Raw genomic sequence first — 27,379 nt, 5'->3', positions numbered from 1 at the left:
GCCTTGTTTACTCGCGCACAATGCGGGAGAAACAGGCCATTCTTCTGGCGGGCAGGGAGACGCTGCGCTCAATGACTCCCAACAGCTGTCCCTCCGCACACGCCATGCGGCTCCACACAATGCCCCCCCCCCCCCAACCCCACCCCCCCACCCCGTCCCGCCAACCCGCCCGCAGCGCACCGGGCCCCAGGGCCACGGGCTAAATATCACTAAAGCTCTGCTCTCTCTCTCTCTCTCTTCAATAGGGCCGGTCCAAAAGGCACATTGTGCCGTCTGCGTTCGCACAGATCGTCAAATAAAGCTGTGAATGTCACTTGTGCGGATTGGCTTACAGCGCGCGGGAGAGCCATTTAACAGGTGCATTATTTACGCACGTCTAATGGCCGTACCTGCGCGGCCCGGACAATGAGCAGCTTCCTGTCCACACAATAGCGAAAGGCTTCGTCCATTTACTGCGAACAAACCCGTATGTATATATATATATACTGAACTTTCAAAATACAGTAGAACATAAGAGATACAAACACATCAGTAATGGGTGTTGGTCGTGAGCTCGGAAACATCTGAAAGACAACTTTGAAAGAACTCAGGTTACATTGAATGATTCATTGGAACGGTTACTAAAACGACTCCTGCTTTGTTCATTTAAAAGGTCAAAATTTATCCAGCAATAAAATAGTTTCACAAAGTAGAACCAACAATAAAAGGCAACATAACCGCAGAGCTCATGAGAACACCACAGGTCATATGTCCACTTTCCAGATCATGAGGCACAACAAGATGCAGCAAATGACCAGTCTACAGCTAACACCTGCTGGCAAAAAAGCCACCCGTCTGAAAAAAAAAACAAAATTACACAGAACCCATATTACTGAAGTACGTCATCTGAAGGTCGATTACAGAGCAACCGAGAACAACTGAAAGAGAAAGCCTCAGAAGGGTACAGGGCAGAGCTGCAGGTTCACAGCTACAAATGGGTCTCGCTGCATCATAAGACTGCAGAGAGAACACTGAGAGGGAGCAGCAGCACAGCCGATGCACTGCACTGTGGCTCCATAAACTAACTGCTAAATAAGAAAGCAGTTCATTTAAAGGCTTCGCTCCGTAGTGCAGGAGAAGGCAGGTTACAGTTGTTTGTGTTCCATTATGCCAGCTTCCTTGGAAACTTGTGCCCAACTCGCCAGACCCAACACGCGGTCACAGAGGGACAGGTGCATGTGCATTATTTACTTATGCTAATCAACGGAAAGTGTGGCTTCACTGTTTAATGCTCATTGTTTCCGCCTGACTGGCAGTAACAAAGAGGACCTGCCTTATGTATACCCCGTAATGAGGTGCTTGAGAAGGTGTAATTGTGTGCGCTTGCTTCCAGGTTCACGTCCCGTCTGACTGACCGGTCGGTCCGTAAGGCGGAGCTTCAGCTCTCTGACCTCATGCCGTGTGACTTGTTTTCCGAACGAACCCGTATGAAATTACGCTGATGTTTTTGCATTGTACTGTACACTGTGTTGCAGTCAGCCAGCTTTTCCTTTGGGTTGTTTTCCAAGCTCCGCCCGAGGTGTGTGTGTGTGTGTGTGTGTGTGTGTGTGTGGAGGCCCCTCAGGTCCCCAAAGGTTCATTACCGACACCAGGAACCCAGCCCTCCTCCGTCAAACCACAGCCCTGCGAGTGGAGCATCATTAAAAAAAACAAACAAACAGGGAAGAAGAAGAAAAGAAAAGAAACACAAACACTCCCGAGAAGCAGTTTCTACAAACAGCTTCCACACGTGACAGGACTCCTCGCGCATGACAAACAGCGCCGGCCGGCTCACGGGCGAAACCGGCGGAGAGCCGGCCACCCGACCAAAAACAGGCAGGTCCCCGTAAACAATTACCCCCACACCTCTCACATGCGTGTTCGCTCTCCTGACCCCCCCCCCCCCCGCCCCCCGCCCCCAGAGCGAGCAGCTCAGCATTGTCAGGTAAGCCCACAGGAGGTCACGGAGGCATACACTGTGCGTTCGGACGGGAGCGAGGGCATTGTGGGGTATTGTGTTTCAGAATATCTACACTGTTGCTCACGGCAGGGCCATTGTTGGCGAACGGGAAGCCATGGCAATGAGGCCGAGAGCACTGCGCAGTGATATAATTAAAGCCAGCCAGGGCCTTTTGTCCAAGGGCTGTTTAACTAATGTGACAAATCATCTGAGACCGCAGCTTCACCTGATCCAGTCGCTATGGAGTTCGCCACCGAGCAAATACCCAATAATCAGAAGAAAAGGAGATATAATTGCAGACTGAACAGCCACGGCTTTCCAGTTTCGATAATGCTCTCCCTTTGTGCGTGGAGCAACGTGCGCCTTTGTTGCCGTCCCAGTGTTTATTTGGTTTTTAAAAGGAGCTTGCGGGTTTGGGAGCGCGGGAAGGATAATGGCGGTAATGGCGCCGCTGCGAGAGAGAGCGGAACAGGAGTCGGCGTTCAGTCCGGAGATTAGAGCGCATTCTCCGCTCTCTGTTCCTGCTGCTGTATCGTGTTCTTCTCCCCCCGCTTCTGCACAACGACAAATCCCACACAGCCCCGCGGGCCTGCCGACGGGACGCTCCGGAGAGAGAGAGAGAGTTAGGCCCCGCTCTGGGGCTGGTACACCCACATTTCCCCCCGATTAAAATTAGGCCTGCATATTCAAACAATGACTTCTGAACGTGCAAAACGCGAACCAAAGAAATGCACCTTGAAATTGCACATCTGAAACAAACAAAAAACTTCTCCTCCTCACCTCGCGCTCCTCCTCCTGCTCTTTCCGGATCTGCTCCAGACGAACCTGCTCGGCCTCCTCTCTCTCCTGCGCTTCTCTCTGCAAGACACAACACAACACCGTTACCCTCCACACCCGAGCCGTCCGCGCCAGCGGCGCACGCAAAGGCCTGTGGGAAGGGACAGTCAGCCCGGATGAAAGGCAAACTGGGAACTTTAACACTAGAACTCACTGGGTGTCTGCTGTATTGATTTTGTGGTCTTATCGGCGGTGTACGGGATCAGGGCTGTGTTTGCAGGCCCGGGCTCCTGGACCAGCGCACTTTGGGGCAGCACTGGCAGGAAGGGCCGGGGTCAGAGGAACCACCTCTGGTTACCAGAGTAACCTTTGAGGGGAAAAATGCCGTTTGAGATATCCCGTGAAACGCACCTTTTTGCGATCGGCTTCTAAAGACAAGCGGTAGGCCTCGTCCTGCTCCCTCTTCACCATCTCTCTGGCTTCACGTTCGTCCTGAGGGAGGCGAGAGAGGCAGGAATGAGCAACAATGCCGAGGTGAGACAGACACAGACACATTACCAGACAAAAGCAACAACAATCCACAACACACATCAACTGGTCAGGAAGCGGACAGGCATAGGGACGAAAACAGGAATGATTATAATGACGGAATCTGATGCTTAAGTTCATAGTTTGAGAACTTCTTCAAGGCTAACTGCCATTTATTCTAGTCCAAGTGCCTGTTTGTCCGCAGGCAGTGTGCTCCTTCTGCACCTGCAACGGGAGAGAGGGTTTCTATGGGAGAGAAAAAGAACAGCTTGTGTTGTGCAGTCAGGGACTGGCATTTGTCTTCATGCTTGGAGGACTTTCCTGAATCCCGGGTTGCGTGCTGTGACGCATGCGAAACACAGCGAAGGTAAAGCCACTGACAGAGTAAGTGGGGGAAGTCAAAAGGAAAATGTATACTTATTCTCAGTCTCAAAAAGTGCACTACCGTAAATTGAATAGGATGGCAACATCTCTCCCCACATCCACAACAAACCGTAGTACCGGAAACTTCTGAATATGAACTCTCATAAAGGGCTCTGGAGAGCTTTAGCGAATACGCTTCACCAACCCGTCTCGTCGGTAAATTCTGAAAAGTGGCCAAAACAATTAGGTGCGATGTTGTGTAACAAAGTCTTCTTGACAAGGGTAGCACCTCAAAGATAAATACATGTGTCGAGAGGCCTTTGTTTTCGTGACACTGTACGTCAACGTTTCGCCCACTTTTCTCACGGCGAGAGTTTGAAGAGAGACGGTTTAGCAAAGCGTGCGCTCCGTATTCACGACAGCGTGTCACGAAGCGTTAGAAATACGCACGGAGAAAACGTTTCTCCACAGACCGAATCTGAACCACACTCCCTTCCAACAGCGTACTGAAGCTCAGCATGCACAGTAGGGAAGGCCAGTCGTATGTTCCCACCCTCGTCCTCCTCTCTATTCAATTTTCAGAATCATCCTTTTTTTTTTAATTATAGCACAGCAATTAAAAAAATCTTCATGTTCATTAGACGCTGTTCCCCGTGGTTAGGGGCTCGACTAGCACTTCCATAAAACAAATTAAAGCGTCTGAGAAGTGCACTTAAACACACGACGATGTACAGCCCACTTAAACCCCTAAAAAGCATTAGCCTGAACATATTCCCATTAGGAAAGAAAAAAAGCTAATGTGAACCGAAATACTTCAACAGACTAAGAGAGGCATCGCTGGAGCCATCAAATCTGCTCAAATCAAGTGTGAAAACTTTCTCCCCAGGCCTGTTTATGGCTTGCAGGCATGTCAGTTGCTGAGGAATGCAGCTGCGGTCTGGGCAGCTGTCTGTGGTGACTGACGAGTGCGAGAGTCACAGACAGGGCGAGAGGGAGGTCAGTGCGGTCGTGGCCAACGCAGACGGGGGGGGGGGGGGGGGGGGGTGGGGGGGACGAGTGTCTGAGTCATGGCGAGGGCCGTCCACGGCACGGGGGTGCGACGCAGCGAATTCGCCGACGCCTACGTCCACTGAGGTTTCTGCACACGGCATACGGTCACATTCCAGACCTCCGAGGCTCATTACTTTGAAAAGACAAACGGTACCGACGCTGCGGAACAACAGTACGTTCTGGAACAAGAGCCAAGCCTCTGATGTATTAATTGTAACACCCTACTCCGAGCGAGAGCAAAATTGTAAAGAGTAAATTAAAGTCTCCAGGCATAAAAAAGTTAGATATGTTCAATTAACACCTGAGACAGGATACAACTTGACATTTCTGGGATGCGGTCCTGAATTCCGGTGGTTCACCAACAAGAGCATTCAGTACGTTACCACACCGCTGCAATTTGTTCCTTCAAATGTCAGATATGCGCCTTAGTCACATCACATTTCCTTCATTTCCACTGTAATTATTTGAATTGTGAACACTTAAAAAAAAAAAACCTGGACTTGTGGAACCTGCTCTGTGCTAGTGAGACATCTGACATAGGCTCAGCCTGCCTGCACACACACAATAGGGTCCACACTGCATATAAAAGCAACTGTAATAATCACGTAAGTAAAAAAATAATTATCAATATATAAATACAGTAATGACAATGTTGACAAAGTAAAGTGCTGCTTTTCTTTAAGTTAAAACAGCAATACATCAATCAGTAACTCTAAGACCAAATGCAAGACTCATACTACACCATACTCTGCAATGGTCTGACATGACAGGACTGTCATTGATGACACAATGACAAATGATTGTCAAGGTACAGATTCTTCTTGTTACCTTTCACTGTTAATGCTTTTTGTTATTTTCTGGAAGACCGGGCATCTGACTGCAGTCACTACTGTTGGAAAAGTATCCATACCAGAATGACTCAGATGTCACCTTGCATCCAATCACTAAAAATCTGCCTCTAAGCCTTCAAGCAATCTATGCGCATTTCTCACAATTTCCCACGACTGAATGTTGAAACACACTGACAGTCTTGGGATAACTGTACCATCAAGACACTCCGCGTACAGCACAGATGACTGAGCTCCAGAGGACCTGTTATTCCATTGAAAGTGACTTGAATAATGGGGTGCGATTAACCAGAAGGAGCCCAAAGAGAGTGACAGGCATGGCAACTTGTAGAATGCCAGGGCACAACACAAATGGCCAAAAAACTTTTCAGTTTTCAGGCCCAAAAGGACATTCAGCAGTGGGTGGCCAGAAAGGGAACCGTTTCAATCTTCACATTTTTAAACTGTGAGGCCTTGGTGACCACAGTTTTCTGGGGTGAACACAGGAACACATTCAATAGTGTTAATTTGTGTGTGTACAGACAGCCAGGGCATACACAATCAGTTATACAGGGAAAGCCAGTACAACAACTAAGCCAAGCTGCTACCCTAAAGAATAATAGTGCACACAGATAAAATCTGAGGGGAAATAAGTTTATTACTGAAATATGAAAGATTAGCTCCCTTGGCCTGCATCAGATCTTAATTTCCATTTGAGGAAGGCCAGAGCAATGACCTATTTGGATTTCCCCACCATGCAGATGTTACTTGTACTTCAGTTTAACTGAAATACTCTGTTATGCAAAGAGCCAACTAGAAAATATTTAAATCAAATTATAAGCTTAAAAAAATATGACTCAGTATTTCTCAGTTGTATTTTCTCTTATTCTGAAGCGGAACTTTTTTCAACCCAAAAAAAAAAAAAAAAACGCAAAACAAAACTGGATGATGTTACCTGTGGATATTCAAAGGAGAGAACAGCAGGTTGCACACATTTTAAAAGACAAGCACCTTTCACATGAGCTCACAGACAAATTTTGAAAGGCTAAATAAATACATGAATGAAATACCTCTGTATCCTAACAATTGCCCCTTTAACAGCCCTCCTGCATGAAATTGAAAGAGTTCATTTGGGCACTGTGCAGAATGGCCTCCTTTTGATGTGGCGCGTTTCCTCACGAGAGCCGCGCCCTATTCTGTTCGCTAAGCTTTCGGGATTCCCATATTTACACGAAAGATACACTGTCTCCATTTTATCTGGCTGCTGCGATAAATGGAGCGGGGGCCGCGGGATTGTTCTGTGTTCACAGTTTCTGTTGGCTCAAAGGGGCCTGGGAGAAAGAGAGGGGTAGAAAGAACCGGAATCCGCATCCTGCTCGCATTGTCCGGGACCTCTGAGAGAGAGCGCGAGAGAGAGAGAGAGAGAGAGAGAGAGAGAGAGAGAGAGGCGAGGAGAGAATCGGGAACACGGTTGTGCTTTTCTCCCACCTCCTCAGACAAAGCAACTCTTTCCACCGGACTCACAATGCTCTTTTTTTTTTTTTTCAGAACGCATTTGTTTTTTTTTTCTCCCCCTGTCCATCCAGTTCGGCGGCGGCGGCGGCGGCGGCCACAAAGCTCTCGCCTTCTCAGCGTGCGGCGGTCTGTTCCCCGGCGTACTGTAGCGACGCCGTGGATTACCCGCCATTCAGCCGCACGGCGGCGAGGCGCGGAGAATCCCGACAGGGAAGCGCGCAGCACAACACACGGCCGCGAGCAGATCTGATCTGACTGAGCGGGCCTGCCTGGCACGCAGAGCGTACGGCTGCAAAAATAAAAATAACGGGGAAAGTGTGCTGTCTATAGCCTGTGTGGAATGTGTACGGTTTAAGTGGGTTTTCACGGGTGTCCTTTGAAGATTCGGGCCACACCCAGTTTTGGGGATTCAGTGCGTGACATTGTCCCTCCTCAGGTCTCCAGGCCCTCCCCCGGGGTTCCCCTCCCCTCACCTCGTCCTTGATGTCCTCCTGTTGCTGGGCAGTGAATATCTCCATCGCCCCCATGAGCCTCATCATCAGCTCGTCCACCGTCGTGTTTCCTGCAGACAGACACACAGAGCGGATCGGCAAAGTCACTCAAAACAACGACAAGAATAAAGATTTAGGGATGAAAGAATGCATGAATGAGTCCAATGACGGTAAACTAAGAGTTCTGTCGAAGGCGGTTTGACAAACCGTGACCAGGAGAAACAGCCCGGGCTGCGCTTGGGTACAATCGACACTATCGCCGCAGCTACCCAAGGCCCGTCGGCCAGCCCCCGTCCTTACCTTGGATGACGTTTAAGACTTCGTTGGACGCCCTCTTGCCCATGACGATGAGCAGGAGGGGGAACTGGTCGGTCTTGTACGTTCGGATGGTCTGTGCCACCACGCTGCCGAAGAGCCTCGTGCACATGGTCAGCAGTCTGCACAGAAGGGGGGGGGGGGGGGGCATTCAGACGGTCACCGCTGCCCAAAAACACCACCCCGTTCACAACGTGCGGGACTTTAAAACCCATTCCGCGCTCCGCTCTCGCCGATGTCCTTCTAAACAAGGGCAGGAGCGGAATTAGTATTCCTCACCAGACATGATGAATTGATAGGGCAGAGAGGATTTCTTATTCCATTACAAAGACAGAACTTTAAATTAACATTTCGCTGGAGGAAAAGGGTAGCGGGCGGACCCCTCAGAGCTCACCGTAAATGTCATAATATTAATGAATTGCCATAGACCGAATGCAAATATAGATTAGTTTCTCATTTTAATAAGATCTGTTTTAATAACTGGCTGATAAAAAAAAAAATAAAAAAGTAGTGGAATGGAATGGGTCGAGCATGACGGGTCAGTGGAGAAAGTAGTCTGAGGCGGGATGAGTGGAGCGAGGAGAGGGCGCTGCAGTCGGGCTCCTCATTAGGAATGAATTGGGGGCTGCCAGACGCCGACCGGGTGGCCACTGCACCGCGCCAATCCGCAAACGCTTGTCCTTTTCCATGGAGTCCGGCCTTCAGAATGCATTATTAAACCACCCAGACCCCGCCGTCGACTCCGGAATCCAGTCGTACAGCGGTTCCCCCCCGCAGGAAGCTCGCCGTCACAGCGAGAGCTGGTCCAGGATTGAGTAAAGACTCATTTTATGCACCTCAATGAGCCAGGTTAACAGATGGGATTTTCATCCCTGGTGGTTTATCCCCCCCCCCCCCCCTAGTTTTTGGACTGCCCAAAAGCCACCTCTAAAACACATGCTGTCGGCCAACTTATTGATACTGTGTGAGGATGACACAACCAATCAACAGAGTCACCAATGTCACGCAATGACAAGGAGAGCCCTGCGGAGTCAAACCCTCCCTACCTGGGCATCGGCACAGCCTTGGACTCCCCGTGCTACGGGACTACCTGGCACAGTCCGCCTTTTACGAACGGCGCACGTGGAAAAATAAACGTGCATCACGTTCTGGAGGCGACTCGAGTGCAGAGGATAAAGGGGTGTCCAATTAAGCACCTGATATTTGAGGACACGCCCCCCTCTCCCAGAGAGGCCGGGGAGGACAGTGGAGCCCTGTGTTCTACGCCGGGCCCTGGGTGCAGAGGGCTGGAAACAGGCCTGGCCGGGGCTGGCCGTAAACAATAACGCAGGGAGCTAATTCCAACCACTCACACAGGACGCGAGAACAATCGCCACGGGCTGCAGTGAAACCCAACCCCATTATGTGAGGCTCGCCTCTCCTCAACACCCTCGTCTCAGGAAGAAAAGAGAGAGAGAGCTACGGCCACATGGCGAAAACACCAGAGCACCAGGTTTCTTACCAGGTCCAAATCTGAACCTACATAAGAACAAATACACAACTTGCATCTTTATCAGAAGCAGCGTGTATCCAAGCTGGTTTTTATATACAATATATTATTTATTTTATGTTATATATTTATATACACACACATACGCACACAAAATGTAGTGCATATTTAATTAGATGTTGGCATTCTTATGAACTGGCCAACACAAGCACTGCTTCTAATAAAGATGCCGCCAGTTTGGATTTTCTATATACACACATGTACACAACATTTCCAAAAGTATGTGGACACCTGAACACCATACCCTTATGTACTTACTGAACATTCTGAAACCAAGGGCATTAATATGGAGTTGGACCCCCCCTTTGCAGCTGTAACAGCCTCCACTCTTCTGGGAAGGCTTTCCAGTAGATTTGGGAACATGGCGGCAGGGATTCACTTACATTCGGCCACAAGAGCATTAGTGAGGTCGGGCACTGATGTTGGGCGATAAGGCCTGGCTCGCAGTCGGCATTTCAACTCATCCCAAAGGTGTTTGATGGGGTAGAGGTCAGGGCTCTGTGCAGGCCAGTAAAATTCTTCCCCACCAGACTCAGCAAATCATTTCTATATGGACCTTGGTTTGTGCATGGAGGCACTGTCATGCTGAAACAGAAAAGGGCCTTCCCCAAACAGCTGGAAGCACACAATTCTCTAGAATGTCACTGTATGCTGTAGCATAAAGATTTTCCTTCGCAGGAACTAAAGGGCCTAGAACCATAAAAACCATGAAAAACAGCCCCAGACCATGATTAGTTGAGACTGCATTCCGACAAACCCAGATTCATCTGTCACACTGCCAGATAGTGAAGTGTGATTCATCACCCTGGAGACCACATTCTCACTGCTCCAGAGTCCAACGGTGTGCTTCACACCACTACAGCCAACGCTTGGCATTGTGCATGGTGATCTTAGGCTTGGGTACAGCTGCTCGGCCATGGAAACCCATTTCGTGAAACTGTTGACAAACAGTTCATGTGCTGACATTGTTTCCAGAGATAGTGTGGAATTCTGTAGTGAGTGATTTTTACGTGCCACATGCTTCAGCACTCAGCGGTCTCGTTCCGTGAGCTTGTGAGGCCTACCGCTTCTCGGCTGAGGTGTTGTTGCTCCTATAAATTTCCACTTCATAATAAAAGCACCAGCTGTTGACTAGGGCAGCTCTAGCAGGGCAGAAATTTGACAAACTGACTTGTTAGAAAGGTGGCATCTTATGACAGTGCCACGTTGGAAGTCACTGAGCTCTTCAGTACGACCCATTCTACTGCCAGTGTTTGTCAATGGAGATTGCATGGCTGTATTCTTGATTTTATGCACCTGTTAGCAATGGGTGTGGCTGAAATAGCCAAAACCACAAATTAGAAGGGGTGTCCACAAGCTTTTGGAAATGTAGTGTATATTCTGAAGCCTAAATAATGGCTTTTATAACTTAACATGCATATCACCCCCAATTCACCCTCCAGCAGGCCAGTTGGCTCTAAACAATGATCTCTACCAGATCAAAAGCCACCCACAGGAGGAGAAGATTACATAGCTCGTTTCAAATCAACAGCTGCATGTTTCCAAGCCGTTAAGAAACACCGCAAAAAAGGACAGTCTAAATCAGTTGATGCTTATTCATTATAGCTCTAATTAAAAATTTACACTAGCAAAAAATAAAAAATAAATTAAATGAATAAATCATAAGACGTGTGTTCAAGTGACACTCCCCATTGATGGATTCCACAGGAGTTTTTTTCAAATAAAACTTAAAAAGTCGCAAGCTGAGTTTAGGTTCAGGATGGTTTCTCACACACACCGTGTGCACTAGTGGTTTTTTAACGAGAAGAGCGAATGAGATTCTCCTCACGGCCATCCTCCGCTCCAGATGTGAAAATGTTAATGCTTCCCCAGACGGTAGCAGAGTGATTGGCATGATCTAAATGGACTGCTTCAGTACTCCACAAACCTCACTGAACACCTTCCAGCAATCGCTGTCCATTGTTCAACCATGCGGAGAACTGTCTCCACGGAACGTCAAAAAAAAAAGATACTTTGCCACAAATACTGCGCACTCGATTTCTGTCCGGACATGTTGTGGATCAAATAAAGGCCTCAGGCATTCCATGAAAAGGTTACTTATTAATGTGCTAGATGCACCGGTAATAAAAATACAACTCCCTTTTGCATTTAAATTCCACGTTACAGGGTAATGGTAATGCACTTTACATTAGTTAAAATGTTCAATGTGGAATTCCTTCTTTCCACCAGAGTGCACAGTACAGTACAAAGTAACTGTATACAGTATACACAATAGGGAGTATTCTGGTAAGATGCACAAAAGCCACAGCCTTAACACTTTAAATTGACAACACTGATTAATGTGCAACCCTCAAATGAAATTAATGTCATACTGTATTCATTTTCAAATTCTTTCCATACTTCCCACGGACAGTGTCCTTTGTCTGAAGTATTTTAAAATAACGTCAGTGTCAATCACGGTTGACAGGAGCGCACACTATTTCTGATGCGGTATGAAGTGTACTCGCTCGAGCTATTTAAAATAGTGCGAGCCAAACAATGCAGTCCGGCAGATTCCTTGGGAAAAAAAAAAAAAAGCCCTAGGAGCCAGGACACGTTCTGCACAACCACTGTGACTAATACCAATCAGCAGTCAGTCAGCCTCAACCTGAGAGCGTGAGAATGTGACAGCGTGTGTGTGTGCGCGCGTGTGTGCGTGTGTGTGTGTAGCAGCGAAAAATTCTGAAAAGCTCCAGATGTTGCCCGCCTTTAATCTGCAATAAAATGGCTCAGCTGGGGCAAAAAGCAAAAAGCAAAAGGGAGAAAGGGAGAGGAATGAGGGGGCAGAATATCCTAAAAGGAAATAAAAAAAGGAGCGGGGTCAGTGTCTGAAACTCTCCCCCCGTCTTTCTTAAACGCCTCCTTCCAGGGGGTGGGCTTAGTGGTGTAGCGTAGTGGAAGGAAAAGCCTTTAGCCTGCCCTGGAGCCAGGGCTGCTGCTGGGCCCAATCAAACCTCCATCTGGCTACCGGCCGGGTCCCCCTCTCCCCCGCGGGAGGAGGGCCCTGTCTGGCCCCTCAGCCGAGCGCTCACACCTGGGCTGCCGCTCCATTATGCCCCTGCTGCACCGGGGCGGAGGGGGGGGGCGTAGGGGGGTGAGACCGGTTTGGGGTCAAGAGTTGAGGGGCTTGTGAGAGTGGATAGGCACTGCCAGGGTCAGGGAAAATACCTGCCAGGAAACGGGCGCACTTAGGGAGGAATCTGGAGGGGGGGGCGGGGAGGGGGCTCTGATCAATTAGCATCTCCACACCAGCTCTCCCCAAATCCCCACAATCTCCCAGGCTCTGAACACCCCCCCCCCCCCTTTCCCCCCCCTTCCCCCCCCCCTCATGCTAAAACCCCACCACTTTTGACTTCCTGGGAACAGTAAATGCACTGAATCCAGAACCTGCTGTTGGGTGTGTGCAACTGCAGCGGATGACATATGGACGGAGTCGCAGTCACGCTCGGGCCCAAACAAAATGAAGATATTCTCGGAGGCGCGCTCCACTCGGGGGCTCCGTGTATAATTGGCCCTCCATTCACGCAGATTAGAAAGGATTGTTCAATGGGGGCCTCATTCCGCAAACACAACTGCTTTTGTCATGGGTATGTGTTCACCCCCCCCCCTCCTACGTGGCCAGAGATGCTCGGGTTAGAGAGACCGGGGGTGACGGGGGTGCCGAAATTTCCTCGATTAAGATATCATCTACTCTCGCTTGACAAGCCTGAGCCTCACGCACGTTTCTGTGGCTCTCAGGGTTCAGAAAACCGGACAAAATTACTCCGATTTGGAGGAGTTTCAGAGCGCCGAATGTTTGAGGCTGGTACAAAGAAAAGCTGCAGCAAACGGGCACTGAACTTTATCCTCCGCAGTTTTGCTGAACTCCTAATGGAAGTGACTCAAGGAAGTGAATGGAAACTTATTTCTAAGGCTGAAAATTTGTTGACTGAAAAGGCCAGTGAAATAATCAGTCCTGTTCCATTACTAGCATTTCAGGCCACGTAGCAGCACCAGTAATTTGTTCACCTTTGAATCAGTCTGAGGGAATGTTTCTGCACTTTATGGAATCCTACATGCAAACAAAAGCAAAATGAAGTATATTCTTTTCCTAGTACACTGTCAAAATGTGAACACTCTTCACATTTTATAGCCAACAAAGTGTGCTTGCAAACTGATAAACAGGTTTGACAACAAAGCAGACTAGTTCAATTCTATGAAAAAGTGTAAGTCAGTGTAAATGTGTAAGTCACTCTGGATACGAGTATCTGCTAAATGCCTGTAATGTAATGTAATTTAATGTAATGTAGTTGGTGACTTCTACTAAATTTTTACCTCATTTCTACTACAAAAAAGATATCTACTATTAAAAAAGCTACAAGCAATTAAGTCAAGTACTTTTTCAAGCAACCTGAAAGAAGAGCAATCTTATTTTGTTAGGTTAGTGCCAAGTAGCCAAAGATATTTACCAAGCATTTTTAAGAACATTTATTATTATTACTACTTTCTGTTGAGTACTCCTCTTGGGCTGAGATGGCCCAATTAGCACGGGGTAATTTTGGGACTGTGCGGAATCGGGGACCTGCTGAAGAGGGGCCATGTGGTGAGCTGGCCCATTTCTGGATCATGGCCAATTCATGAGCGCACAAATATAGTTCCTGCTCAATTATTATGCTCTGTCTCAGGTCAGGATGTTTTCATTCGCATATTTCACCCTGAGTCAATTTTAAGCTCAAGTGAGTGAACGCAAGTTTAAACTAAATAGCTCTTCATACTAACTACTGAGCCAGCAAGATGGCTATGTTTCTCAAGAATACATAGTGCCAAATGCTCATCTTGAATATACATGACATTAGCACAACCCACCACATGACCTTACTAGCATGGCGTGGTATATATTAAACATCAGCTAAGCTAGCCTCTCTTTCTGCTTACGTCAGTTGTATGTGAGACGGGTGGTGCTCGTAGGGATGTAAACATGCTTCACGGGCGTACCTGGCTTTGTTAGCTTCCTTAGTGACGTCCCAGGCCCAGGTGATGAAGTTCTGGCTGAGATAGGAGACTATGGACTCTGCGCACATCATTTGGGAGCAGAAGACGTTGGTGAGCACGCTCTCGTCATTGTGGAGGTAGATGGCCAGCAGCTTTCTCTGCGGATCGAGAGACAAGGAGAACGCAATTCAGCGAGGAGGAGGAGGAGGAGGAGGACGGCGCGGGGAGGAAGGAGGAGGAGGGGATGAGAGAAGGACTCACCACCGGCGGAAGAGGGCCGCACTCAGCCCTGAGCCGCAGACTTAAGACTCACGGGGAGGGAAGACTAGGGTTGGTTTTACATCTGCGGGTAAGAAAGCAGCCTCCGCTGCTGCCTAATCAATAAAGGGAGAGTCTGCGGGGCCGGAGCGCTTCCCTTCCTGCCTACCGAGCCGAGCATCTGCAGGAGGGAGCGGGCCACCCTCGCAAGGCCGGCGCGGCGGAGAGCAAACACGGCGCGCAATAAACGAACAGGGAGCAAATAAAACTTTCTTTGAGGCGGCCAATGAAAAAACAAAAGGAACAATTCGGTTTATTTATTTTGCATCAAATGCCAGCGCCCCTCTGCCTGCGCAGGTTAGCAGCGGGGGCCCACAATATTGACGGAGCTCTAAATCTGGGGGGATATTTGCGCCGCCGTATGAGCCAGAGATTCTCAAGACTGACAACTAATTAAAAAACAAACACGCACGCAGAAAAGGTTATTTGGATGATGTAGTAAATAAAACCCAGTAAATTACGGAGCGGTCTCTTCACCCCTCTCTCTCTCTCTCTCTCTCTCTCTGCTTCCCTTTAATAACGCGAGGAGGGGGTGCGCCGCCGCGGCTTCACTCTCCACTTTTAAGACCAAAAACAAAAAAAAAAAAAAAAAAAAAAAAAAGTACGGAGAAAAGTAAGTGAAAGTGAAGGAGAGAGAGAGGAGAGAGGAGGGGAAAAAAAAAAAAAAAGTAGTGCTATATTGTGGCCTGTGCAGAAAAGGAGTGGGAGAGCACTGCTGTGTTTGCTCAGCGATTAGAGGTTTAGAATAAGCTCCGCGGCTCGGCGCAGGAGAGAGCTCGGGGCTCATTCAGTGGCCCAATTGAACACCCTGAAAAGATTAAACACTCACGCTGAGAAGACAAGCAAATGCAGCCTGAAGAGGGGAGAACTTTTCTTTACCGAGAGAGAAAAAAAATCTCTCTCTCTCTCTCTCTCTCTCACACACACACACACACACTCACACACACACACACACACACACACACGCACACACACACACACACACACACACACACACACACACGCACACACACGCACACACACGCACACACACGCACACACACACACACACACACACATTCTTCAGTGGTAAAGTGAGATTTGTCTACATGGCGAGGCCCCCTTTTTACTCCGAGCTTCCAAAAATGTTCACTTCTGTGGTTCTGCTGAGCAGACCCCAACACGCACAAACACCCTTCTTCCTAACTCCATAGCCTAGAGTATCACTGTTCCCTTTATCCGAGTTTCCACTGCGCTGACTGGAAGGCTGACTTCAAGCACAAGAGGAACGGAATCCTAAAAAGTACCAGGTCCGCCCTGAGTCAGAAACCGAGCCGATGACCAGCTTTAAAGGCGCGGTCACTGCCCTTAGATTAAGGTAAACATGAACGGTGCAAGACTGTGAGCCACAGAGCACCCCAAATTCCTACAGGACTGTCACACCAACAGCAAATTTCAGCTGCGTTTAAGAAATCCAGTAAACAACACAGCCATGTTCCTCAGAGCCAGTGCTGTCTTCTACAGTACGAAACCCCCACTATGACCGAGTCTGTGCTGTCACTTGTTGATTTCAACATATCGAGACCAAAATCCTTTCAGAAGCCCCACAGACCTGATTGGGTGTGCAGTGCAGTTCTGCTTAATCATAAACTAAGTTGAGGACTGTGATTTTGGGGGTACGCTCCATCAGGCAAAGCTTACTTGCCAGGGGCCCTGTCACTTTCTCTCCAACTCCATGAACCAGAAACAGTGTTCTGGGAAACGGAGGAAAAGGCAAGAAGAAATAAGAGAAAGAAAAAAAAAAACAATGGGAAAAAAAAACTTTGCACCAACATCCGGCCGGTTTTGTGTCGTCGGCTGAGAACGTGCGATTATGTGCAACATGAGCGCGAGGGCTGCCCCACAGGTGTTCAGCTCGCAGCTGAACAGAAACAAGCCTCCAGCGCCAAACTGACAGCGGAGGCCGGGGACGAATCCAAACACATCGGGTTAGAAACGCACAAACGTTCTCATCTCCCCCCCCTACCCCTCGTTATCCCTCGCGCCTGGGACTTCTTATTTACGCGACGTTTTGTTATGCGAGCGTGATCCAGCAGCACCCCGCGCGTCTTTGGGGGTGGGGGGGGGGGGGGGGGGGGGGGGGCAAATACGAAAATACACCTGCCAGATAATAAAGAGCCACCGTAAACACATTTCCATATATGGCCTCTGACGAGGCGCGTTTTTAATTAGAGGAACACTCAGTTTATGTATTTGTGTTGCCGAAGGACCTTTTTAATTATGGAGCATGTTTGGGGAACAGAGGGACCCCGTGAATGGGATCGCTCCGAGCAGCCTCTAGAAAAGCAAACAGTTTAAAATGAAGAGCTCAGATTACTGCCACCCCGGAGTCCGGTCACTGAGAATACTAATTCCCCAGCAATGGCGTTAAAATAAATCGGACACCGCTTTCATGACTCGTGTCACTCAGTTTGAGTGTTAAAAACTCAAACGTAAGTTCAGGACAGGAAGAAAGAGCCAACAAAATTTTTTGACTTATCACAGGAGTTAAAAAGGTAATTTTGACTAAATATTTCGAAAACGCAGACTACAAAGAAAATGTACACTGTACACTTGAGCCTGTAGATAAGGAGACCCATCCAATATTTAAAATACTGATACTACATGACTATTTCAGTATGAAGCCTGTGATATTACAGCAGCAAACAAGGAGAAACTGCCCCAAACAAGGAGAAACTGCCCCAAACAAGGAAAAACTGCACCAAACAAGGCAAAACTGCACCAAACAAGGCAAAACTGCCCCAAACAAGGAAAAACTGCACCAAACAAGGCAAAACTGCACCAAACAAGGAGAAACTGCCCCAAACAAGGAAAAACTGCACCAAACAAGGAGAAACTGCCCCAAACAAGGAAAAACTGCACCAAACAAGGCAAAACTGCACCAAACAAGGCAAAACTGCCCCAGACAAGGCAAAACTGCCCCAAACAAGGCAAAACTGTACCAAACAAGGCAAAACTGCCCCAAACAAGGCAAAACTGCCCCAAACAAGGAAAAACTGCACCAAATAAGGCAAAACTGCACCAAACAAGGCAAAACTGCCCCAAACAAGGCAAAACTGCCCCAAACAAGGAGAAACTGCACCAAACAAGGCAAAACTGCCCCAAACAAGGCAAAACTGCCCCAAACAAGGAAAAACTGCACCAAATAAGGCAAAACTGCACCAAACAAGGCAAAACTGCCCCAAACAAGGCAAAACTGCCCCAAACAAGGAGAAACTGCACCAAACAAGGAGAAACTGCACCAATCAAGGAGAAACTGCACCAAACAAGGCAAAACTGCCACAACTGGCAAGAGTCAAATATGTCCTAATGTGCACACTAAATGGCAAGCCATATTTTCGCTCATACGCTCAGAACAAAAAAAGAGAAAGTATCAGAAGAGGGATCAAAGGTTTGACTTCCATCAGCCTCTCTCCCAAACGGAAGAAAGATAACTAATTATATGAACATCAAAAAAGAATTAATGGGAGGAATGAATGGGACTGTTTACCAATTCTAGTTCAAATAAAGCTGCAACTTGCGCTTTCGTTTTCCTACCTGATTAACTGAAATGAATCTGAAAGGAAACTGAAAGGAATTATGCACTTATTAAATGCAGGGGCTTATTTGAGTTACAGGGCTATCAGTAGTGTGGTCTGAATAATAGTGGCATCAACATATCCACACCTTTCACCTGCAGCCCTGTGCTTCCTGTGCAAGCTTTGCCATTACATGCCTGAATCCTGAGGGCCCCCTGGAGCTCTTCTCCAGCTACACTAGACCAGCCCACTGTGGACCTTTTCCACTGGAAGTCTATTCTTACATGAATGCACATAAGCTTCCAAAAAAGATGGCAGCTCTAAATGTGAGCACTTTCAATGAAATCCACCTTCTTCACATATTCTAAACACATACAAGTTCATTGGGCCATTCACACTTCAAATAAATGTTATGTGCCAACACGAACTATTCAACATATCCACGGATTCCCAAGTGTCACATGCCATGGCTTCTTTAAAACAGGAGTTGGCCAGCAGCCCAGGTCTAACAACACAACAATTATCCCCGCAGATCAGATTCACCCTCCAACGCTCATACAGTTTCAACTTCAGCTTTTTTCCCATAAAACCTAGCAGGTTGGTCAAATGTCTCTCACACTATAGAAACTTCCTAGACCTTGCAGCTGGCACTTACATCACTGTAGGGAACTGAATGGATGATATCTCTAGTCTTCCTGTGGAAAACACTTGGATCATTAAATTATTTTAATGCTGAAATGGATTTGCAAGAAGGGTACTGGCAGGAGCATATAGTACCCAGCACAATAATATCCCAATGCTACTGCATTACATTCAATTGGCAGATGCTTTTATCCAAAGCGACGTACAATAAGTGCATAACTACTGCTCTCACACAACTGAGTTTGAGTGTGTGCAAAGCCACTACTGTATTCCCAGGGTCTGTGTTGCACTGCATGAGAGCACTGCACAAACCTGATTGTCTGCTTCTATCCTGAACATGAAAAGCCACAACACAGCACATTAACGAGACCGACACACTACTACTCATCAATCTTTTGATACAAATGAAAATAAATAAGAAAGGCCAGCTAATATTATATGTGTTTAATCATAAGCCAAGGACCAATCAGCATCAGTGAATCATTTCTGATTGAAAATGTATGTAATTGTAGATGTACAGCCAGAATTTACAGATGTACATTCAAACAAGATTTATCATATTTTGATTCATTGTGGCCAAGGGTATGAATGGCTGGCCAGAATATCTGACACAATGTGTATTTCTGGACATAGACACAGAATGGAGGCTTTGTGAAAAATGTCACTGCTTGCGATAATTAAATCCATAATGAAACCAAAATATCACAGTTATTTTCATATACAAAATAAAATAACCCCCTACCCCCCATTTATCAGTTTAAGAGCTCTTTCCTTAATGGAATGCAGATTGGTCGTAATTCTGAATGAGATATTTATGCCAAAAAATGTCAAATGATGTGATGACTCAGCAGAACCAAACTGCGACAGTTCCGCTGAACTCATTTGTCAACTGCCACACACGTTCAGCTGTCAGCGCGCAGAGCCAAAGAGCTGGAGACATCAGCGGGAGATTAAGCGCTTCAGAGAGAGAGGGATGAAGGACGGAGAGTGCTTATCTCTCCACCTGAGGTATCGATTTCTCCGCTGCCACCTTCGCTCGCTCTATAAGGGGGGAGCGATCGGGGGAGGGGGGGACCCTCCCCCAGAGGAGCTATGAATTTTGATGTGCCCCTTGTGGGAGCGAGAGAGCGGGGTTACTGCGATTAACTGGCACGTTAGGGGGATTGAGAGGGCGCTGGCGGGGATGGGTGGCCAGCGCGGGGGGGGGGGGGGGGCGGGGGGCTTTAGCACTGATCCCCTCGGAGGGCTCAAAGACCTCGCGGCGTTTTCATTAAGGGCGGATTGAGCGCGTCCGTCCGCCTCCAGAAACACTTCATCAAATGTAGTGTTTTACTTAGCGATTAGCCCCCAGAGCCTCCGGGGGCAGGAGAAGGGCCCTCCACGAAATCCCCCCCGTGAACCCCGCACCACTTCCAATAACCACTTAATGAGCAGCCGGGCCGGGCGACAAGAGCGAGGGACTTAGGACAATTTCTTCAAGAGGGCGTTGTGATGGCGATGGCGGCGGCGGCGGCGGCGGGCAGGGTCGCTGCTTAATGTCACCCCACCGCCACTTGAGGCGGGAATCGGAGAATCGGCTTCTTCCGAGTGTCATCTCATCGCAAAAAATGCAGGGGAGGGAAAGAGAGGGAAGGAGAAGGAAAGAGAGGGGAGGAGAGAGAAGGAAAGAGAGGAGGGGGTGTGTGTGGGGCAGGGGGACGGGGGGGGGGGGGGGCTCTTCAGCTGCCTGTCCTTCCATATTGTTTTATTTTCATTGAACATTTCATTCAATCTACAGTCACAGAGCACAACAAGAGAAGACATCCAGCGGGAGGAGAGGCCATATTGCGCTGGCTTAGGGGAGGAGATATCAGCTGGGAGACAGGCAAGGGGCCAGCGCAGCCTTCGCCTCGCAGTCTGAAACCCTCCAAACATCTTGCCGCTTCTTCCCATTCTAATAAGACCGTAATCCACACAAGCTGTCAGTTGATACAAGCCTCCATATAAGGACAAAGAGGAAGACAATAATGAAAACAAGCTAAAAATAAGGCATCAGATGTTGTGAGGGGATACTGAAATGCACTTGGGGCCGTGGCAACAGGAGCAACTGCAATGGCAATTTCAACTCATGAGCTGAAAAGAATACACACACACACACACACACACACACACACAAGCTCAAACATACACAAGCACACACAAAAGTGTATGCATTCGCTTATTATTACACATAATTTCATCTGCATGGTAGATGCATATTATCAAACTATATATATATATATATATGTGCAAATATTTGCAATAGCATCACTATGCATTTTTTATCTACATGCCTGGAAGGTAATTACTTGGCTAGAAGGTCCTCTGAAATAACAGTGGGATCTTTAAATGGAAAGAAACATCCAGGGCTTCTGCGCATGAATACATGATTTACACACACAACCAGCACGAAAGGCGGAAATATGCAGAGGATGAGAGGAATTACAATGGCTATGTCAGGAATCGGGTATTTGGAGCTGGCTGTGCGGTGATGTAAATCACAACACCAACACTGGCAGGGACAGCAGAGGAGGAGTGCCAGGAATCACAGCTCTCTTTCAGGACTGGGCCTGAGCGCGCGCACACACACAGACACATATATACGCACACGCACACACACATATACATATATACACACACACATATATATACACGCACACACATATACGCACACACACATATACACACGCACACACATATACGCACACACACACACACACATGTACATACACGCGCACGCACATGCGCACACACACACACACACAGACACATATACGCACACACACACACACACAGACACATATACGCACACACACACACATGCACACGCGCACACACACACACACACACACATATACACACGCACACACATGCGCACGCGCACACACACGCGCACGCACACACATGCACATGCATGCACACAAATACACACACACACACACACACACACACACACACACGCACACACACGCACACGCACGTGTGCAGTACATAATCATGCCTGCACGCATATGCACATACGCGTGTGCAGTACATAATCCTGCTTGCACGGTGCACTCACACAGACGTGTGTACACCCACTCCTATGCATGATCGCATACACAAATTCATGGCAAATACACACTGTATGTCCTTCGAGGGTTAAACTTCTAACCAGAAGCGGAAAGTCCAGGGGTCAGAAAGTAAAAGTGCTGCCATGCGCTTCTTCCACCCACGAACTCAGCCAGCTGATTTCACTAATTAGTCCTACCTCCTGGCTGAAGGATTGTGCCAATTAGCAAATCCAGGTGATTAGAACAAAATACCGGGGAGGACTCCTTACTTTCCGAACCTGGATTTTCCACCTCTGCTGCTAACTGATGCACGTAAGGTGGGATCTTCCCTGTGTGACACGCCCTGCCTCACCCGCCATCCCCGAGGTTCAGCTGCAGCTCCCCTCCAATGGGAGCCTGAGATCTCCCCACACCAGCTGCGCCAGACCGGCAGCCCTCTGAGGCACTGAGCACAGCTAAGCTAGCAGAGCGCACAGAGAAAAGTGAAGCAAACCCTACACCCCATACGGAAAATGTAGGTGGTACTACATCTACCCGCAACCTACGTCTGTCCCTCATTAGCCTCAGTTAGGTCTCTGATGCTCTCTGTGCCATCGATCCCAGGAAATCTACAGGTGCTGAAACATTATTTGTTTTGCCGTTTCAACCTCTGTTACTCGACGCCATCGTAAATGAGGATTCGTCCTCAATGGTTCCTTGAGATGAAATGGTGGTTGATTGGTGGAAAAGCAGTGGCGGCTGGTGCCTGTGTGCAGAGAGGCGCTATAGAGTGAGCTATCCGACAGGGGATGTGACCATAATGGGATATTTTCAGCTGGGCACTCAGGAGATGGAAAGAAAGGCTGCAAGTAAAGCTTGATAAGTGTGTACAGATTCACATTCACACAAACTGAAAAAGGCTACTCACATCCCTGGCTTTGCCATAGAAGGCCTCTTGAGACGCCGCCTCCAGAGAGCCGATGAAGAAGACCGGATGGCAGTCTCCATATCTGCCGCACGAACACACAGGAGAGGCAGAACAAGAGACCCGTGAGCGCTCAGCACAATATCCCTTCAGCGTGTAACGCACAACCTCAACGTGTCCGGGCTTCAGGTCGCAGACTGAACTCACCTTGTTGAAAATTCAGCAGTAAAGTGCAGTAAGGCATCTCCCTCGTTCTCTGTGTTCTCGGGCACTGAGGGAAGACACAAAGGAAAAAAAGGCATGAAAAAAAAATTACAATATTAAGGGCCAAATGAAACCAGGAACCATATCAAAGGTAAAGGGAATCATCTGAGAGGACTTACTCATGGGAGACTTTCGACACCCCGACGTCCCCATGCCGAACATTTCTGCCTCGTCCACCCCAAATTCTGAAGCATCTTCAAAATCATCCCCTTCACTGTCGCTTACCATGTGAACATCTGTGCACTGCAGACACACAACACACAACATGAAGAGGTTTCATTACACTTTCTGGATGAGACATCTTCGGTGCTCAACAATACAATATAAAGTAAAAGTGACTTAAGACAGGTTTTTAAAACATTTCTGTAACATTACCTATATAACCACCAGTTAAGATTCCAATGAATAGCAGGGTCACTACCTCAAACCATTCATTATTTATTTATTACTTAAGTGTCATTCGGCAAGGGCATGCCAACCACAAAGCTACAGAACTGGTTATTATTAAAGTGCTCTTCGGTGGAATTTACATCAACAGCCCAATTTTAAATGACAAAAACATGACAACCTTCCAGAAATGTGTCAGAATACAGAGCGGGAAGGCTGATCTAAGGATGTTCTGCCTTCTTTCTGGTAAGTTAGAGGCTTCCAAAGAAAAAGAGTTCAATTACGGCTGGCTCCATAGAGACTTTCTGTGATGACACCCCAAACGAACCAGCCAACGCAGATACTCTGGACTGATTCGGTGTTCAGTGAGGAGGCAGAAACAGAAAATCCTTCTCAAGGAGGAAACGGTGAATAACGCAACAATTTAACATGAACTCCCTCTGCCCTCGAACAATGGCAATCTAATTTCTAAGAATCTAAAGGTAGCTACAGAGGTATATTCCACAGCTATATCAGGAGGCATTTCTTTACATGCGTTTCCCAGGCCATGGAGTAGAAGCAGAGACCATAGGGGTAGTCAAGTACAGGCTTGACGGAGGCCTGGATACTATATTTTATAGGCAAACAGGGAGGCTAGATGGGCTGAAAGGCCTGTTCTTCTCATTATCTATTCATTATCTTTTTTTTAAATTTTATTTAGAGCCATGTTGGCATCTAAGGCCATTTCATGGTGAGAACATGGTACCGATAATATTTCAATATACAGAAAGTAGAAATCGATCAATAGAAAACCAGAAGATTAAATAAAACCTATATAAGATGTTTCAAGTGTACTTGTGAGAACAGCTCTAAAATTCTTTCAGGGGATCTATTCATTATCTATCGCATATCTATTTTTTAAAATATTAATATGTTTGGAGAACCGGACAATACACACAGTTTGCATATTTGGGGGGGGGCAATCAAATACACTTTTCTAGAAGCTTGACTGCTTATATTTACGTATCACTGTCTGAGCTACTCCCTTCATGTCACTGAATGGGGGGGCGGGGGGGTTTTGGAGCGGACTCTACCTCCTCAAACTGCTCCCGGGTGTTGGCTGGGGAGAACCTCCGGCACACGCTGAGGTGATGGCAGGGGTAGCTGATCCCCGAGGCGGCGAGCGTCACCTGGGGGAGAACAAACACGTCACTCACACCAGCTCCCCCCGGGGCCGACGGCTACACTGTCAGCGCGAGCCGCATCCAAGCCGCCTCACACTCCAGCGCTGACCCTGATCCGAGACGACTGACAATATCACCGCCAGACTTCTGCAGAAAGAGCCATCAGCTGCGGTGACAAGCGTGAGAGAAAATTCAAAGAGTCATCTTCAGCATTAATAGGCAGCACCTTTATTGTTGAGCTCACCTCAATTTGTTAGGCTCACAACCTTTCTGTCTGTGTTATGAGCCTGACCATGTCGACACAAAGATACAAGAGAAGAAGAAGAAGAGTCCAACCAACATTAGGGGAAAAATTTTGACCTTGTGCAGGTGTGACTAACTGCAGGCAATGATTAAAGCAAACTCAACCACCAACCTATAGTGTAACACTGGCTAAAACTTGCTACAGCCAATCTGTAACTTCCAGATGCTCCACAGATAGGCTTACACAACCCGAGGTCAATACCACTGCAATGCAATTACAGCAAAAGCAAAGAGGTTTTAATTTTGCAATTAAAGCTATGCTGACACCGATCATCAGAAAAAGCCCTATTTACAGAATTGAGAGGAGAACTTTCCCACCTTGCTCTGGGAGTCTCTGGAGTGACACACCTGCATGGCTTGTGTAGAGCAAAGCTAATTAACTCAAACAGGACCTGGAAATGTCACCCTGCGTGAGCACTGAAGGGACTCATTAAAAGCAGTCTGTCCCCGCTTCGGTCCCCGGAGCCAGCGGCTGGAGCTGGGGGGCACTGCTCTGTCGGCTCATGCCACCCCACCCCGCCCACCGCCCCCGCAGCGTGGCAGGGGCCTGGCACAGCCGCAGAGCCCTATAAATACCCAGGGCTGGCTATCGCGTGGACGCGATTCCGCCACAGTCCCTTTGGAGTGGGCAGTGCCGCTACCCACTACCCACTACCCGCTACCCGCGTGCCAGCCGCCCAGTGAACCGCGGTGCCCACGGGCCCAGTGGACCCCAACACAGCGCTGGGACTCCCACCCACTTCAGTCTGAAAGGGGAAAACACTCAAGTACCATCTCAAAGACAGTACAATCACTCTCACTTAATGTCACCCAAATAACATTTCCTCAAAAAAGGCATTTCGAAAATAGGAATGCAAACAATTTTGACTGGGGGGGGTGGGGGGGGATGGAGGGAAAAAAAATATCAATATATGCTACTGTGGCATTCAGGAGCGGTTTCAAACGAGCGGCAGCGTGACTGACACGGACGCAGATAAAGGGAAAGGCCCTGACAGCCACCAGCATGGGGCTGTAATCTTTGCCATTGTGCAGCGCCGGGGCCGACAAAGAGCGCTTGGTAATTGTTGAATGAGGGGCCCGCTTACATGAAACGCCAGTCGGGTTTCAAAGGCGGCCTGACTGCGGGAGCTCCGCGCCTCTCGAAGCGCGCTGCCTCGTCCGCGGCGTAAACACCGGCCTATCAAAAGCCGCCGCGTTCCCACCGACGCCCGTACACAAACACGCGGCACAGCGGGAGAGGCTACACGCGGCGCGGGCATTCGCTCATCGCTAAAAAGACTCCGCTAAATAACAAGACCCTCCGTCGCTTATCGTCGGCATCGCAAACGGCGGCGGCGGCGGCGGCGTTTCGGAAGTCGCGTTTCGGGTTGAAGACGGCGAGGAATCCCGCAGACGGTTCTGACCGTCGGGAGGGGAAACTAATAAGCCGCCGTAAGCGTATGACACAGCGTACGCTTTAATCCACAAAAGTTTTGACGCGTTTCTCCATGTGGGAATAGCTAGATCTGAGGCACAAGATTTATTGGAACGAGGTTGGAAAGGGGGCCCGGCCAGTCGTACTTTCTGCCGCAGAAACAGTCAGACCGCAAGGAGAAACAAGCCCAGCCATCCCCACGGAGCCGGAGAGCACAGCAGCATATTGCATCTCTCTGCGCAGAGCAACAGCAGAGCACTGCAGACAGACCCACCCCCTCAAACAGCACGAACAACAGGGAAATAAAGACAGTAAATTCGCCCGGCGATCTCCACTACAGTACTGGCATTCTGGCTACAAATCCGTGAGCTGCGCGCACCACATGGTGCCTCCGCCCCTCCGCATTTTGAGATGAGCGCTCCTTGCCTTTCGCAGCTAATTAAAAGCGACTTTGCAGCGAGAGAGTGCTCAGGTACCGCCTGATGTCGAGGGCGGCTGAAGTGCGCTGCGTCACCTGGGGAGAAACACTTAGCAGGATTGCCTCGCATTGTTCCAGCTCCTCAAATCTGGCCAGACGTTATCATGCAGGGGGGAGAAAGGTATCCTTGCATAACCCTGAACGTGCTGCACTGTTTCGCGTTACACAATGGCAAACTGACTCAATTCTTCGCGCGGTCGAACAGCACAATGTCTGACTGTTTGTTTTGAGATGGTCAGGGTACTGCAGTTTGCAGGCTCAATTTAAAACGCAGCCGACAGTTTAGTGGAGCCAAAATGGCCGCCTACCACCTGCACATGTGTAAATTACTGCCAGGAGCATGAGGTCAGAGAAGCCTGTTTGCGCTCCATTCAACACAGAGAGATCAGAATCTAGCCACAACAGCAGGCATGGGTCAGTTCTAGTTATGATTTTATCAACACCATTGTGAATCAATTATCAGTTGTGCTTTGGT

General features: G+C 48.3%; 1 protein-coding gene across 2 annotated transcripts in view; it reads right to left on the bottom strand.

The window, feature by feature from the left end:
* The window catches only part of faf1 (Fas (TNFRSF6) associated factor 1), an 84,351-nt gene that overhangs the window by 12,420 nt on the left and 44,552 nt on the right, over positions 1-27,379 (bottom strand). For both annotated transcript variants that reach the window (XM_035414832.1, XM_035414833.1), the window contains exons 9-17: positions 24,620-24,715; positions 23,279-23,402; positions 23,103-23,166; positions 22,899-22,980; positions 14,407-14,561; positions 7,830-7,966; positions 7,512-7,600; positions 3,167-3,247; positions 2,759-2,836 (exon numbers count right to left, since the gene is read on the bottom strand). In XM_035414832.1, coding sequence (XP_035270723.1) covers positions 2,759-2,836; positions 3,167-3,247; positions 7,512-7,600; positions 7,830-7,966; positions 14,407-14,561; positions 22,899-22,980; positions 23,103-23,166; positions 23,279-23,402; positions 24,620-24,715 — 906 coding nt within the window. The remainder of the gene's footprint in view (positions 1-2,758; positions 2,837-3,166; positions 3,248-7,511; positions 7,601-7,829; positions 7,967-14,406; positions 14,562-22,898; positions 22,981-23,102; positions 23,167-23,278; positions 23,403-24,619; positions 24,716-27,379) is intronic.

This window comes from Anguilla anguilla, chromosome 4, assembly GCF_013347855.1.
Source record: "Anguilla anguilla isolate fAngAng1 chromosome 4, fAngAng1.pri, whole genome shotgun sequence".
Taxonomy (NCBI): Eukaryota; Metazoa; Chordata; class Actinopteri; order Anguilliformes; family Anguillidae; genus Anguilla; species Anguilla anguilla.
The sequence above is the reverse complement of the archived record's forward strand: the minus strand, read 5'-3'. Positions and strand labels throughout refer to the sequence as shown.